Source organism: Coregonus clupeaformis, chromosome 5 (genome assembly GCF_020615455.1).
Source record: "Coregonus clupeaformis isolate EN_2021a chromosome 5, ASM2061545v1, whole genome shotgun sequence".
NCBI lineage: Eukaryota > Metazoa > Chordata > Actinopteri > Salmoniformes > Salmonidae > Coregonus > Coregonus clupeaformis.
Window position 1 is genome coordinate 8,657,611 of NC_059196.1, and position 16,949 is coordinate 8,674,559.

At 45.6% G+C, this 16,949-nt stretch overlaps 1 protein-coding gene across 2 annotated transcripts in view; it reads right to left on the bottom strand.

The window, feature by feature from the left end:
• Positions 1-2,524: 2,524 nt before the first annotated feature.
• LOC121561077 (D(2)-like dopamine receptor) overlaps positions 2,525-16,949 on the bottom strand; it is a 37,717-nt gene continuing 23,292 nt past the window's right edge. Inside the window, exons 3-8 of one of the 2 annotated variants that reach the window (XM_041873763.2) lie at positions 7,773-7,882; positions 6,257-6,393; positions 5,530-5,732; positions 4,606-4,692; positions 4,020-4,401; positions 2,525-3,626 (exon numbers count right to left, since the gene is read on the bottom strand). In XM_041873763.2, coding sequence (XP_041729697.1) covers positions 3,430-3,626; positions 4,020-4,401; positions 4,606-4,692; positions 5,530-5,732; positions 6,257-6,393; positions 7,773-7,882 — 1,116 coding nt within the window. In that variant the 3' untranslated portion in view covers positions 2,525-3,429. Of the gene's footprint in view, positions 3,627-4,019; positions 4,405-4,605; positions 4,693-5,529; positions 5,733-6,256; positions 6,394-7,772; positions 7,883-16,949 lie in introns of both variants that reach the window. The other variant, XM_041873761.2, reaches the window with a different exon arrangement.

Genomic DNA, 16,949 nt, shown 5'->3' on the forward strand with positions numbered 1-16,949 from the left:
GGTATACAAAAGCACATCACTTGGCCAGAAAAAAACAACAGCGCCAAGGTCTTGGGTTTAAGTCCACAGGGATGACAAAGACATTCTAAAAGTGTATGCACTCATTGTACTGTAAGTCAATTTGGATGTTAAAAAAGCATCTGGTAATGGCATACTATCCAACCAGCACAATAATGGGGTTCTGTGTGTGAAAGCTACTATAGCCCTATTCTTTGCTATTGTTGGCGGTATCAGGCCAGACAGCCAGGGTATACTTTCAGTGCAGTGGGGAGCCATCTCATGGGATAGTGATGAAGGACTAGATACAGTGCTTTGCAAAAGTATTCATCCCCATTGGAGTTTTTCCTATTTTGTTGCATTACAACCTGTAATTTAAATGGATTTTTATTTGGATTCCATGTAATTAACATACACAAAATAGCAGAGGTGGGACAAAGTCATTGTTATGCAAGTCACAAGTAAGTCTCAAGTCTTTGCCCTCGAGTCCCGAGTCAAGTCGAGTCAAAGATGAGGCAAGTCCCAAGTCGAGTCAAAAGTCAAAGCCATCAAGTCTCAAGTCGAGTCCAAAGTCCTACATTTTAGTTTCGAGTCATTTCAAGTCCTCTTAGCAAGCCTTTGCAAGTCATTACAAGTCCTCGTAGCAAGTCTTCTCGAGTCATAAGGCGCAAGTCCAAGTCAAGTCACGAGTCATTGATGTTAAAGTCCAAGTCGAGTTGCAAGTCTTTGTACATTTTGTCGAGTCGAGTCTGAAGTCATCAAATTCATGACTCGAGTCTGACTCGAGTCCAAGTCACATGACTCGAGTCCACACCTCTGCAAAATAGTCCAAATTGGTGAAGCGAAATAAAAAAAATTATACAAAATAAATAACGGAAAAGTGGTGCGTGCATATGTATTCAACCCCTTTGCTATGAAGCCCCTAAATAAGATCTGGTGCAACCAATTACCTTCAGAAGTCACATAATTAGTTAAATAAAGTCCACCTGTGTGCAATCTAAGTGTCACATGATCTGTCACATGATCTCAGTATATATACATCTGTTCTGAAAGGCCCCAGAGTCTGCAACACCACTAAGCAAGGGGCACCATGAAGACCAAGGAGCTCTCCAATCAGGTTAGGGACAAAGTTGTGGAGAAGTACAGATCAGGGTTGGGTTATAAAACAATATCAGAAACTTTGAACATCCCACCGAGCACCATTAAATCCAATATTAAAAAATGGAAAGAATATGGCACCACAACAAACCTGCCAAGAGAGGGCCGTCCACCAAAACTCACGGACCAGGCAAGGAGGGCATTAATCAGAGAGGCAACAAAGAGATCAAAGATAACCCTGAAGGAGCTGAAAAGCTCCACAGGGGAGACTGGAGTATCTGTCCATAGGACCACTTTAAGCCGCACACTCCACAGAGCTGGGCTTTACAGAAGAGTGGCCGGAAAAAAGCCATTCCTTAATGAAAGAAATAAGCAAACATTTGGTGTTCGCCAAAAAGCATGTGGGAGACTCCCCAAACATATGGAAGAAGGTACTCTGGTCAGATGTGACTAACATTTAGCTTTTTGGCCATCAAGGAAAACGCTATGTCTGGCACAAACCCAACACCTCTCATCACCCCGAGAACACCATCCCCACAGTGAGGCATGGTGGTGGCAGCATCATAGTTCTGCACGCTCAAGTTTTCTGTTTGTTCGCAAGCCACTGTATGTCAAGAAAGGTAACTGGGGGGCAGAAAATCCACGGAGAGTGTTCAAGATGAACTATGAATAGGGAATGTGGCATCCCTTTTACACTGAAGACATACATATTTCTGCTCTGTCATCAGAACCTGCAGCTTTGATCTTCTGTAGAGCGACTCTAACCACAGTCTCTGATAATGGTTACCATGGGGCTAATTACATTATAATATCCTACGAGACGGGGCCTGTCATGCCACATAAACTAAAGGGCATTCACGCTAAAGACTTGTTGTTGATTTGTCTTTTTGAAGTGGATATATTGTATCCGAATTTTCACTATAATGGAAATAAATAAATTTTCAAACATGTTTGTGTGTGCCCCACTGTGGTTTCCTGCACAGAGAATATTCAAATCATTTGCAGAAAACATTGATATGGAATAGTGTGAGGCACTTATATATATTTTTTTACAAATACTGTTTTGAATGAAATAAAATTTTACCTACAGACTGAATAAGGCTGTAAAGCCGAAACGTCTGTGTACACTATTCCTGATGAAGTAAAAAAATCTAATACATCTAATAATGAAGTAAGCTTTATGCTACATATTCTTTAGTGAGAACCAATTACACTTCTTTGTTGGAACTACTTCATTGCCATATAATTTTTTGCAGTGTATTTACAGGAAAATAATCAACACCCTCTTGACCAATTATAATAGAGTATTCAGCCTAGTAGTGGTATAACGTTTTGCATTGTATTATTGTATTAGTTATTTAGAAAGTATTACAGTATCTAAACAGTATGTAGAGTATCAAAGAATAAGACATTTACATGGCACAGCACATATCTCATAACTTCATTTATTGGACATATTCAGTTCAGTTCAAACTTACCTTTCATGAGAATCCATGTAAAGGAGCAATGTAACATGCATCACATTTTCATTGCAGGCATATAATCACATAGAATGTGTTTATAAAAAGCATGTACAGCAAATTTAAAGAATAATTGTACAAAAACCTATTTCATGGTCCTTCCGAGCCAGACAGGAACAATTGACCAGTGGTGGCTGTATAATAATAACAATAATAACAATAATAATAATCATATTCATATTATTAATCATCATAATGATAATTTAATTTATCACAAATATGTTGCTGCCTCTCTTGCCAAGCAGACCAGTGAGAAAACTATGAGTTAAAATATTTCATCTCTATGTAACACACATTCCATTCTGTGGGTGGTTTAAAGATGCAGAGCTCATAGATGACTAGTTTAATATTATCAGGTTTAATACTGAGATGAACACTGATTTGTTGATATCTAATTGTTCTTTGCGGGATTCAGCCATTATCAAAAGACATTATATACAATATATAGGTTAAATAGGTGGCTTGCTTTAGTGTTTTTAAACACATCTTCTTGTGTATTCTTTACATTTCCTTACATGGATGGCTCTTAAGCGACAAGCACGATGGTTAAGAACAATATGACATTTCCAAGAAACAGTTCATTGATAAAGACGTTATTCCTCGATATACATTCATGTGGGAGAACATGAGTCCACAGAATAATCCACAAACGTCCCCATGACTTCATGTGTGGCATTTACTCAGTCTCTCCATTTCTCAAAGATCATCACTGAGATTTATGGTCATGTGCACTGTCCTCACGTGGATGAGGTATATTTTAGTAGGCTTTAAGTGACGCTTTTCTTCATTCCAGCTCCCTCCTCAAATGCCAACCTTAGCAATGCAGGATCTTGATGAAAGCTTTTCTGAACTCTATATTGAAAGTGGTGTATATGATGGGGTTCACAGCACTGTTCACATACCCCAGCCACGTGAAAGCGTTATACATCTCCGCAGGAACCTTGCATGTGGTGCAGTGGGTGTTCAAGATATGAGTGATGAAAAAAGGAAGCCAGCATATGATGAATACACCTGAAAAGAGAGAGAGAGAAGACAAAATGTGAAAAGATCGGAGTAACCAGCGCGTACCGTGTTACTGGATTGATGTCAACATTGAATCATGTCCTGAAGTTAAACTTGATCAAAATTGATTTATCCTCAATGCTGCATCATTGTCTGACTTTCTGCCTGTAAGCTCTTTTCAAGTTAAGGATTACTAAGTGAATAACATATACCTATACAGGGCATCAGAAAACTACAGCTAGTCAAATAAAGATATCAGCTACTTTTTTATTGAGTTGTCTTATTGCTTATGATGTGTGAAAGTAAAATAGACTTTACCCCAATGTCTGTATCCCTCCTCTCTCCTGAAAAGTTCAACAGTACTTTCAAACATTCAAAGTAGTATTCGTGTTAACGGCTTACCCAGGACTATGGCTAACATTTGAGTGGCTTTCTTTTCCTTCTGTTGGGAGATCTTCCTCTTACTCATGAGAGTGGGTTGCTGCTTGATAGACGTCTGGGTTTTGCCGTTGGGTAAGGCCTCGGTCTGAAACGCTTTAGCCACTTTGGGTACCTCTGCCAGTATGTCCTTCGAGTCGCCGTTCTTCTCCACTTTGAGTGAGCCCTCAGGCGGGGAGTGGGGCACGGAGGTGGGGCTGGCTTTGGCCTTGGTTGGCAGGAGGAGTTGGTGGCTGACAGGCGTGGCGGTGGCATTGTCCACGTTCTTCTGTTTCTGAGGTTTGCAGTTGGTCATCTCGTCCAACTCCATGTCGTCCCCTTCGTGGGCCACCTCTTTGATGAAGACCTGCTGACAGAGATCAACAACGATGTTAAAGCAGTAGTAGTGGTAGTAGTAGTAGTAGCAGTAACGTAGCAGTAACTTCTATATCTTGCTTACAGGGAGAAATGGGAACAATAGAGGTGACACCTTGTTAACTGCCTTTGAAAGTAAAGACATTCCCTTATGAGAGTTATTCTGTAAAAATAGCACTACAAATACTTGACACACCACTTTTTTCTTGTTGACAGGAAAGCTCCCATTAGGTTTCACAATCACAGTGCACAGCCTCACATCTCCTGGGTGACTGCACTTCTCCTGAAACAACAACAGGGGAGAGAAGCTATCACACAGTCACTGCACAGGCACCAAATGGTCTCAGAGTCACTCTTAACAAAACAAACTGTAATTCTATTGAGTGTACGCTGTTATTTGATTCCCATTGGAATCATTACGTCTATAACACTCAATAGCGCAGAAATAAAAAGTCCACAGAGTTAAACTGACAATATTGTTTCAGAAATGGTTTATTGACTCACAGTACAAAGGTGATGAGGACAATTTGCCTTGCAATTGCCTAATACTTTGTGAATGTATTTTCTCTTCTCCATCTCTTCCCCACACCAAGACAAAGGTATGCATGTACATGAAAAATGTAGAGGTCTGAGAGAAACACTGCTTTTTTTCCTGTATTGATATGCTTTAATGCCACTAAAATCAATATCCAGAAAAGGAAAAGGTCACTTAAAGGCACATCATAATTACTGTTGCATTTCAGCTCTCCTGCCAATCTAGTAGGCCAATGTAACATGACCAAGTGGGATTTGTCGTGTGAAATGACCAATTACAGCAGAATATGTTGCTAACACGAAGAGAACCCTCTTAAAACGCCTTAGGATAATTGCGTGTGCCCTTTTCAATCCCGGCTAGAATGCTATCTCGTGTGTTTTTCTTGCCCCCTCCAACAAAATCATGATCTATGTGTTTGGCCTCTCATGTCTGGAAATAGCAAACACTTTGTGGACAATATTTAGCTTCCTCATGTTTGATTACATTCTCCAAAAACACGACACGTTGTTGACAATGGATTTAATTGAATTGGCTCTCCTAAGTGTGTCGAGCAATTTTGAAAAACATGATTTGCAGCCTAGTCACCTTTAACGTGGTGCCTGTGTCGTGGTCGCCTGTCCCTTGACACGAGCGCTTTGTGTTCACCCGTTTCCGCCGCTTGCGAAGCACCACATAAATCTGCACGTAGACCAGCAGAGTGATGATGAAGGGGATGTAGAAGGACACAATGGAGGAGTACACCACAAAAGCCGGGTTGGCGATGATGCACAGGGCCTCGTCGCGAGTCGCTAGGGAGGAAAACAAAATGATTGCGGCGGTCAAAAACAACAATACCAGTCAAACCAGTAGCCATTCTCTGTAGCATGACGTACAAGTACAACCCCTGGACAGGACGCTAGTCTATTGCAGAGTCTTATCTTCGGTGTACCTCCTTAATTCTGTGTGCCAAGCTGAGACGCATCGGGTCCCGTTTATACAGGCTTTGGTATGACTCTGCCAGGGATCGAACTCCCAACCTTTCAATCTCAAGGTGGACACTCTAACCACAAGGCCACTGAGTTGCTCAATACAGTGCAAAATTCCCAAAAGGGCCATTATGGATGAATATACTATGTGTATGAAAGAGGAGCATTCAAACTAACCACCACACTGTTTGCCCCATTCACAGCAGTCATACAGTTTGGTATCACCTATAATTATCATACTGAGTCTACTCCTTAGTGCCATAAAAGCCAAAATACTGTGGAAGCACTGAGCAATAGTAAAGATTACAGTGCAGCAGAGCAAGGTAGCTCAAAGTTCCTGCTATTACCTGTGTTATTTAGGCCGAACAACAGGGGGCATGATATTGCAAAGGACAGAACCCACACCACTGAGATCATAACAGTGACTCGTCTTCTGGAGCTGTAGCGTGTGTTGTACAGCATGGGCATGGCGACTGCTGTGTATCTGTTGTGGAAGGAAGCAGAGGGAAGGAAAGACAAGGGGAAAACACCGTAGGGTTAGATAAACTGCCAGACATGATCCGATTGCACAAGTACACACAGATATGCCACATTTGAATATGGCTTTTCTACTGTGCAGACTAGACGTGGAGCGACAGCAAACACCTTTCTCTATATTGTCTTGGTAGGGACATCAGGGATGTAGGGGTAGAAAAAAAAGGTGGGTAAACTCTGAGATGACGGTAGACGACTAACGTACAGTAAACGCTAAGAAAGTATAATTTAGCGTAACAGGTGTGTAAATGCTATTCAGGAAATAAAAAGGTGCATTAACCCTTAAAGTGCATTTAATGTGTTTATATGCATTACCCTCCACTACATCCCTGGTAGGGGACCTTATCAATTAACCTCTAGCCTGCTGTGTGACCTTATTATTGAGTGAGCTGACATCCATAGGAAGTAAACAAATATTTTACAGGCTTACTTTATTTTATTGTAATTTAGTTGGGAACCTTTAGGTACGAGGCCTAAGGCAACTTAAGCACTTAAAGTTAGAATCCTTAGTTGTTATATCAATTTTTGGACTTATAAATTAATGATATACAGTATACACCCATTGATTCTTGAAGAATAGAACTTATAAATGCCTCATGAGCTTAGTTCAACTGTCGTACTCCATCAGAACACAAACTATACATTTGTTTTACTCCAATGTTTGTAAACAATGTAAATGTAAACACACACTATATAGCCTCAAAAATTATAATTTTGATATCATGGATGGACAGTCCTTGCATCCATAGCTCTGTCTATGAATTTGACAGTGGTTACATTTCTCCAGGCCCATCCATCAGCTGTTTACCAAAACAGAGGCAGTTGGCCACTTTGTTATTGTTTCAATTAAGGACTCTAACTTTCAGGGTACTCTTTATTCAATAGTACAGATTTAATTATGAAACATGCGTGAGTAATATCTTAAAAACCTAAAATAAGCATCTGCAGTATAAACAACTCAAAGATACTCTCCACACATACAGAATGTGCAGACATTTTGTATTCAAATACAAATTACTTTAATAAATATTTAAATGACCTCTGAGGTAAGTATTCGCATAACCAAGGTTAATTTTTGTTCTATATATGCATTTAGTGACATGAAATTCAGTGAAGTGGAAAATCATGCAAAATGAAAATGGCATACTGCATAGTCCATAAATAATGGAATTGGTATTCAATAGAAAGTACCAGATGGGTTTGCAAGTAGACCTTCTAGGCCCAGACTCCAATGAATTTGCTTAAAGATTTTTTATCTAAAGCTTTTCATTACAAATCCACAATGGCACCTGCCTCCAGCCAAGATTCAACTATTTCAAGGGCACTTACCGATCAATGCTGATGGCACAGAGATTGAGGATGCTAGCAGTGCACATCATGACATCTAGGGTGACAAAGATGTCACAGTGGATTTTACTAAACCTCCACTCTCCCACCACCTGAAAGAAAGATGTTCCAAAATTTAGAGACAACAGAACTGTTTGTTTTATCCCCCTCAAGCACTGACTCAAGCACTGACTGGTTTTCAACAGATGTTTTTTCCCTAAATGTTCCTCAATAGATGTTCTTATCTTTCCATCTGTTCTCATGAATCTTCCAATGCCTGCTCCATTAACCATCATTTCCCTGTCACTTATATCGGAATCAATCAAAAAATCAGTGTATACAGTATATACTGAGTGTACACAGATCTTTCCATGACATAGACTGACCAGGTGAATCCAGGTGAAAGCTATGATCCCTTGTTGATGTCACCTGTTAAATCCACTTCAATCAGTGTAACTGAAGGGGAGGAGACAGGTTAAAGAAGGATTTTTAAGCCTTGAGACAGTTGAGACATGGATTGTGTATGTGTGCCATTCAGAGGGTGAATGGTTAAGACAAAATATTTAAGTGCCTTTGAATGAGGTATGGTAGTAGGTGCCAGGCGCACCGGTTTGAGTGTGTCAAGAACTACAACGCTGCTGAGTTTTTCACCCCCAACAGTTTCCCGTGTTTATCAAGAATGGTCCACCACCCGAAGGTAATCTAGCCCACTTCTTTCAGCAAAAACACTGGACACTGGAGAATTGGAAAAACATTGCCTGGTCTGATGAATCCCGGTGCCTGCTGTTTCATGCTGATGGGAGGACAAGGGTATGGAGAAAACCACAGGAGTACATGCATCCATCATGCCGTGTGTCAACATTGCAGGCTGGTGGTGGTGGTGTGATGGTGTGGGGTGTGTTTTCATGGCACACACATTGGGCCCCTTGATAAAAGTGGAGCAATGTTTGAATGCCACAGGATATCTGAACATCATTGCCAATCAGGTGCATCCCTTTATGGCAGCAGTGTATTCATCTGCAAATACATTTTTTCAGCAGGATAATGTCCTATGACAGAAGGCTAGGATTGTCCAGGAATGGTTCCACGAACATGACAGTGAATTCAGCTTAATGCAGTGACCTGCACCAGATCGAATTCAATTGAGCATCTGTGGCATGAGATGGAACGAGCTATCTACTACCAGCCAACTTGACACAACTGTAGGAAGCATTGGAGTCAACATGGGCCAGCATCCCTGTGGAACGCTTTTGACACCTTGTAGAGTCCATGCCCAGACAAATTTAAGCTGTTCAGAGGGCAAAAGGGTGTGCTGGCCCATGTTGTATATACACTCAGTGTCCAGTTTATCAGGTACAGCCAACTAGTACCGGAAGTTCCTCCTTGTGTTATTATTTTTCTATATATTCCTCATGTTATTTTTTGATTTTCTCTACAATTTATTATAATATTTTTTTTTTTGCATTGTTGGAAAGGGCCCGTAAGTAAGCATTTCACAGTTAGTCTACACCTGTTGTTTACAAAGCATGTGACAAATACAATTTGATTTGAACAGCCTGAATTCTTCGGGAATGGATGCTATTTTCAGATACGCTGTGGCATTCAAACGTTGCTCAATTGGTATCATGGGACCTAACGTGTGCCAGGAAAACATTCCCCACACCATTACACCACCGCCACCAGCCTGTAACATTGACACCAGGCAGGATGGGGCCATGGACTCATGCTGCTTACGCCAAATCCTGACTCTGCCATCAGCATGACGCACAGGAACCGGGATTCGTCGGACCAGGCAATGTTTTTCCACTCCTCTATTGTCCAGTGTTGGTGATTTCGAGCCCACTGGAGCCGCTTCTTCTTGTTTTTAGCTGATAGGAGTGGAACCCGGTGTGGTCGTCTGCTGCAATAGCCCACCCATGACAAGGACCGACGAGTTGTGCGTTGCGAGATGCATTTCTGCACACTACTGTTGTACTGTGCCGTTATTTGCCTGTCTGTGGCCTACCAGTTAGCTTGTCCGACTCTTGCCATTCTACTTTGACTTCTCTCAACGAGCTGTTTTCAGACCACAGGACTGCCACTAACTGGATGTTTTTTTATTTGTTGCACCATTCTCGGTAAACCCTAGACATTGTCATGCGTGAAAAGCAGAGGATGCCAGCCGTTTCTGAGATACTGGATCTGGTACACCTGGCACCGACGATCATACCACGCTGAAAGTCGCATAGTTTTTCTAGTTTTGCCCGTTCTAACGTTCAATTGAACAGTAACTGAATGCCTCGATGTGTGGCTGCCTGCTTTATATAGCAAGCCACATGACTCACTGTCTGTAAGAGCAAACCATTTTCGTGAACAGGGTGGTATACCTAATAAACTGGCAACTGAGTGTATATACACTACAAAAGTATTTGGACACCCCTTCAAATTAGTGGATTCGGCTATTTCTGCCACACCCGATGCTGACAGGTGTATAACATTTTGCACAAAGTCATGCAATCTCCATGGACAAACATTGGTAGTAGAATGGCCTTAATGAAGAGCTCAGTGACTTGTACTGTGGCACCGTCATAGGATGCCACCTTTCCAACAAGTCAGTTCGTCAAATTTCTGTCCTGCTAGATCTGCCCCGGTCAACTGTAAGTGCTGCTATTGTGAAGTGGAATTATCTAGGAGCAACAACGGCTCAGCTCGTCTGTCCTCGGTTGCAACACTCACTATTGAGTTACAAACTGCCTCTGGAGGAAATGGGTTTCCATGGCCGAGCAGCCGCACACAAGCCTAAGATCACCATGCGCAATGCCAAGTGTCGGCTGGAGTGGTGTAAAGTTTGCCGCCATTGGACTCTGGAGCAGTGGAAACACGTTCTCTGGAGTGATGAATCACGCTTCACCATCTGTCAGTCCGACGGACTAATCTGGGTTTGGTGGATGCCAGGAGAACGCTAACTGCCCAAATGCATAGTGCCAACCAATGCTCCCTCAATTTTTGGTGGGCAACATTTGAGGTAGGCTATATGATCACACCGGTAATAGATCAGTTGTTGTATTAATTGTGAAGCACAGTTGAGTGAGCATACATTTAAATAATTTATACTGAACAAAAATATAAACGCAACATGTAAAGGTTGGACCCATATTTATTGAGCTGAGGGGTGCTGAGGAGTATTTCTGTCTGTAATAAAGCCATTTTGTGGGGAAAAACTCATTCTGATTGGCGGTGCCTGGCTCCCAGGTAGGTGGGCCTGGCTGCCAAGTGGGTGGGCCTGTGCCCTCCAAGGCCCATCCATGGCTGCACCGCTGCCCAGTCATGTGAAATCTATAGATTAGGGCTTAAGGAATTTATTTCAATTGACTGATTTCCTTATATGAACTGTAACATGTTGTGTTTATATTTTTATTTTACTGGGTTGATGGTGCCTGCATCTGTTGGTCAGTCTCAGCGGAGGGAGAGAGCAGCAGACTGAGGGTCCGCCTCTCAACATCTCTCCGCTCTCCCTTTCCTCCACTGATACTGACCAAAAAGGGACACCGTCTTCCAGCTGATGGAGAAACTCGAGTCGCACCGCATTATTTCTGCCTCATGCACAAATAAATGTTGTTACTCAGATGAACAGAGAAAGATAAATAAATCCTCAATATTAAAAAAGACCCAAGCCGCTAATAATGATAACAACGCAAGTGTCAAGGTGCGATGTGTATGCGGCGAGTGAAGTCAAGCGCAGGACACAGAGATACTAGCAGACTTACTTTACTGAATGTAAAGCACAAAACAAAACCTCCGAACCTGGAGGGAAAAACACCATACACGTAATATGGAAAATACAGCAATGCCGATACCGACTAGACACAAAATAATAACACACAAATACCAAACGTGAGACAAGGGTAATTATAGGCTATACAATCAAACATAATAGACAACAGGTGTAACTACTCATGACAAAACAAGACAAACAACGAAACATCGATCGGCAGTAGCTAGTACTCCGGGGACGACGAACGCCGAAGCCTGCCCGAGCAAGGAGGAGGAGCAGCCTCGGCAGAATCCGTGACAGTACCCCCCCCCCCCTTGACGCGCGGCTCCAGCCGTGCGCCGACCCCGGCCTCGGGGACGGCCAGGAGGACGCGGAGCAGGGCGAGTCGGATGACACCGGTGGAACTCCGTCAAGAGGGAGGGATCTAAGATGTCCCTCCTAGGGACCCAGCACCGTTCCTCCGGACCGTACCACTCCCACTCCACGAGATACTGCAGACCCCCCATCCGACGTCTCGAATCCACGATGGACCGGACTGAGTACGCCGGAGCCCCCTCGATGTCCAGTGGGGGCGGAGGAGCCTCTCGTATCTCATTCTCCTGGAGTGGACCAGCTACCACCGGCCTGAGGAGAGACACATGGAACGAGGGGTTAATGCGGTAATTTATGGGCAGTTGTAACCTATAACATACCTTGTTCAATCTCCTCAGGACTTTAAATGGCCCCACAAACCGCCGACCCAGCTTCCGGCAGGGCAGGCGAAGGGACAGGTTTCGAGTCGAGAGCCAGACTCGATCTCCAGGTGCATAAACTGGACCCTCACTGCGGTGGCGATCGGCGCTCGCCTTATGCCTACTGATAGCCCGCTGCAGATGGACATGCGCAGCGTTCCATGTCTCCTCCAAGCGCCGAAATCACTCATCCACCGCAGGAGCCTCGATCTGACTCTGATGCCAGGGTGCCAGGACCGGCTGATACCCCAACACACACTGAAAAGGAGTAAGATTAGTGGAGGAGTGGCGAAGTGAGTTTTGGGCAATCTCTGCCCATGGGGATATACCCCGACCACTCCTCCTGCCGGTCCTGGCAATAGGACCTCAGAAACCTACCCACATCCTGGTTTACTCTCTTCACCTGCCCATTACTCTCAGGGTGAAAACCCGAGGTAAGGCTAATCGAGACCCCCAAACGTTCCATAAACGCCCTCCAGACTCTAGAGGTGAACTGGGGACCCCGATCAGACACTATATCCTCAGGCACCCCGTAGTGCCGGAAGACGTGTGTAAACAGGGCCTCAGCAGTTTGTAGGGCAGTAGGGAGACCTGGCATTGGAATGAGACGGCAGGCCTTAGAAAACCGATCCACAACGACCAAAATCGTGGTATTCCCCTGGGAGGGGGGAAGGTCCGTGACAAAGTCCACCGATAGGTGAGACCAAGGCCGTTGTGGAACGGGTGGGGGTTGTAACTTCCCCCTGGGCAGGTGTCTAGGTGCCTTACACTGGGCGCACACCGAGCAGGAGGAGACATAAACCCTCACGTCCTTAGCTAAGGTTGGCCACCAGTACTTCTCACTAAGGCAGTGCACTGTCCGGCCAATACCAGGATGACCAGAGGAGGGTGACGTGTGAGCCCAATATATCAGTCGATCACGGATCTCGAGCGGCACGTACTTCCGCCCCTCTGGACACTCAGGAGGAGTAGGGTCTGTACGTAACTGTCACGATCGTCAGGGAGAGACCAATGCGCAGCGTGATGAATGAACATGTTTACTTTATTAAATTAAAGCACGAACAAAACAACAAACGACTCGTAACGTCCACGGTGACAATGACCGAACACGGAACAAAAACCCACAAACACAAAGTGAAAAACAGACAGTTAAATATGGCTCCCAATCAGAGACAACCAGCCAACAGCTGACACTCGTTGCCTCTGATTGGGAGTCACTAAGGCAAACATAGAAAACAACAAACCAGAACCCCCAACATAGAAATAAACCACATAGAATGAACACACCCTGGCTCAACATATAGAGTCCCAGAGCCAGGGTGTGACAGTAACGCCCGCTCAATCTCCGCATCGACCTCCCACACCACCGGTGCCACCAGACAAGACTCTGGAAGTATGGGAGTGGGCTCAATGGACCTCTCCTCTGTGTCATATCGCCGGGACAGGGCATCTGCCTTCACGTTCTGTGACCCTGGTATATACGTGAGCTTAAATACAAACCGGGCCAGAAACATGGCCCACCTAGCCTAACGAGGGTTCAGTCTCCTCGCTGCCCGGATGTACTCCAGGTTACGATGGTCAGTCAGAATGAGGAAAGGGTGTTTAGCCCCCTCAAGCCAATGCCTCCACACCTTTAGGGCTTGAACCACCGCTAGCAGCTCCCTGTCCCCCACGTCATAATTACGTTCCGCCGGACTGAGCTTCTTAGAATAAAAGGCACAGGGACAGAGTTTAGGAGGCGTGCCCGAGCGTTGAGACAGTACAGCACCAATCCCCGCCTCTGACGCATCCACCTCCACTTGGAACGCCAAAGAGAGGTCCGGATGTGCCAGCACCGGAACTGAGGTGAACAGGTCCTTCAGATGTCTAAACGCCCTGTCCGCCTCAGCCGACCACTGCAAACGCACCGGGCCCCCCTTTAGCAGGGAGGTGATGGGAGCTGCTACCTGTCCAAAACCCCAGATAAACCTCCGGTAGTAATTGGCAAAACCCAAAAACCGCTGCACCTCCTTAACCGTGGTGGGAGTCTGCCAATTACGCACGGCTGAAACGCGGTCAATCTCCATCTCCACCCCTGACGCGGACAACCGATGTCCCAGGAAGGAGATGGACTCCTGGAAAAACAGGCATTTCTCCGCCTTCACATACAAGTCATGCTCCAACAGCCTACCCAACACCCGACGCACCAGGGACACATGCTCGGCTCGTGTAGCGGAGTATATTAGAATGTCATCAATATACACCACTACACCCTGTCCATGCAAATCCCGGAAAATCTCGTCCACAAATGATTGGAAGACTGAAGGAGCATTCATTAACCCATAGGGCATGACGAGGTACTCATAGTGACCCGAGGTGGTACTAAATGCTGTTTTCCATTCATCTCCCTCCCTAATGCGCACCAGGTTGTAAGCGCTCCTGAGATCCAATTTTGTGAAGAATCGCGCCCCGTGTAATGACTCCGTCATACTCGCAATCAGAGGGAGAGGATAACTGTATTTAATGGTAATCTGATTGAGACCACGGTAATCAATACACGGGCGCAAACCTCCATCCTTCTTCTTCACAAAAAAGAAACTCGAGGACCGTATGTATCCCTGTCCCAGAGATTCGGTGACGTATGTCTCCATAGCCGCCGTCTCCTCTGGAGACAGAGGATACACATGACTATGCGGAAGTGCAGCGCCTGCCTGGAGGTCTATCGCACAATCCCCCTGTCTATGAGGTGGTAATTGAGTCGCCCTCTTCTTACTGAAGACGAGTGCCAAATCTGTATACTCAGGAGGAATGTGCAGTGCGGGCATTTGGTTCGGACTTTCCACCATTGTCGCCCCTACGGAAACACCTATACAACGCCCGACACACTGATCAGACCATTCCCTGAGAGCCCTCTGTTGCCATGAAATGTTGGGGTCATGAGATATTAACCAAGGAAGCCCCAACACCAAGGGAAACGCAGGAGAGTCGATCAAATACAACTGTATAATCTCCTCATGACCCCCCTGCGTCTTCATCTTAAGTGGCGCTGTGACCTCCCTAATCAATCCCGACCCCAAAGGGCGGCTGTCTAGGGCATGGATAGGGAAGGGCACATCGACTGGTATGAGGGGAATCCCTAACTTATAACAGAAACTGCGATCAATAAAATTCCCAGCTGCGCCTGAATCGACTAGCGCCTTATGCTGGGAGTGAGAAGAAACCTCGGGAAACACAACTTGGATACACATGTGGACAACAGAGAGCTCTGGGTGAGTTGGGCGCTTACTCACCTGGAATGACTCATCAGTGCGTGACCTGCTGCCTCGATCCCTAGGAGACCCTCCCGAGCACCGAACCGCAGTGTGTCCTCTGCGGCCACAGTTGGTGCAGGGGACGGCCTCTCTCCTGGTCTCTCTCCTCCTCTCTCTAGCACCAGCACCCCGAGCTCCATAGGGCTCGGCTCGGAGGTGCTGGGGGGATGGAATGGACGGCCCCAGCTCCGGACGTCCGCGGGTAGCCAACAGGGTATCCAGACGAATCGACATGTCCACCAACTGATCGAAGCTTAGGTTGGTGTCCCTGCAGGCCAACTCTCGGCGAACGTCCTCCCGTAGGCTGCACCTATAGTGGTCGATGAGGGCCCTCTCATTCCATCCCGCATTGGCCGCCAGAGTCCGGAAATCCAGTGCGAATTCCTGCGCGCTCCTCTTCCCCTGTCTGAGGTGGAACAGACGCTCCCCCGCCGCTTTCCCCTCTGGGGGATGATCGAAAACCGCCCTGAAGCGGCGGGAGAACTCTGCATAACTGACTGTAGCGGCGTCTATTCCCCTCCATTCGGCATTGGCCCACTCCAGTGCCTTGCCGGACAGACAGGAGATGAGGGCGGAAACGCTCTCGTATCCCGAGGGCGCCGGGTGAATGGTTGCCAGGTAGAGTTCTACTTGGAGCAGGAAATCCTGACACCTGGCCGCGGTGCCATCATAAGCCCTCGGGAGCGAGAGCCGAATCCCACTGGACTCCGGAGATGGAACGATGGGTATGGCTGCGGGTGGTGGTATTGTTGGAGGAGGTGTGGGCAAACCTCCTCTCTCCCATCGGCTCAAAGTGTTCATAACATCCTGCATGGCGGTGCCCAGTCTCTGGATCATGGCGTCTTGGCTGCTTACGCGCTCCTCCAATGATCCCGTTGGTACCGCTGATCCTGCTGACTCCATGGTGTGGTGTGTTATTCTGTCAAGGTGCGATGTGTATGCGGCGAGTGAAGTCAAGCGCAGGACACAGAGATACTAGCAGACTTACTTTACTGAATGTAAAGCGCAAAACAAAACCTCCGAACCTGGAGGGAAAAACACTATACACGTAATATGGAAAATACAGCAATGCCGATACCGACTAGACACAAAACAATAACACACAAATACCAAACGTGAGACAAGGGTAATTATAGGCTATACAATCAAACATAATAGACAACAGGTGTAACTACTCAAGACAAAACAAGACAAACAACGAAACATCGATCGGCAGTAGCTAGTACTCCGGGGACGACGAACGCCGAAGCCTGCCCGAGCAAGGAGGAGGAGCAGCCTCGGCAGAATCCGTGACAGCAAGCCTATAGATACACTTTCCTACTCATGTAAATAGGAAGAACGCGCATTTTATGGCTTATAAAAGTGTTGAATACAAAGTGTTGACAGTGCTGAGTAAGAACTTAAA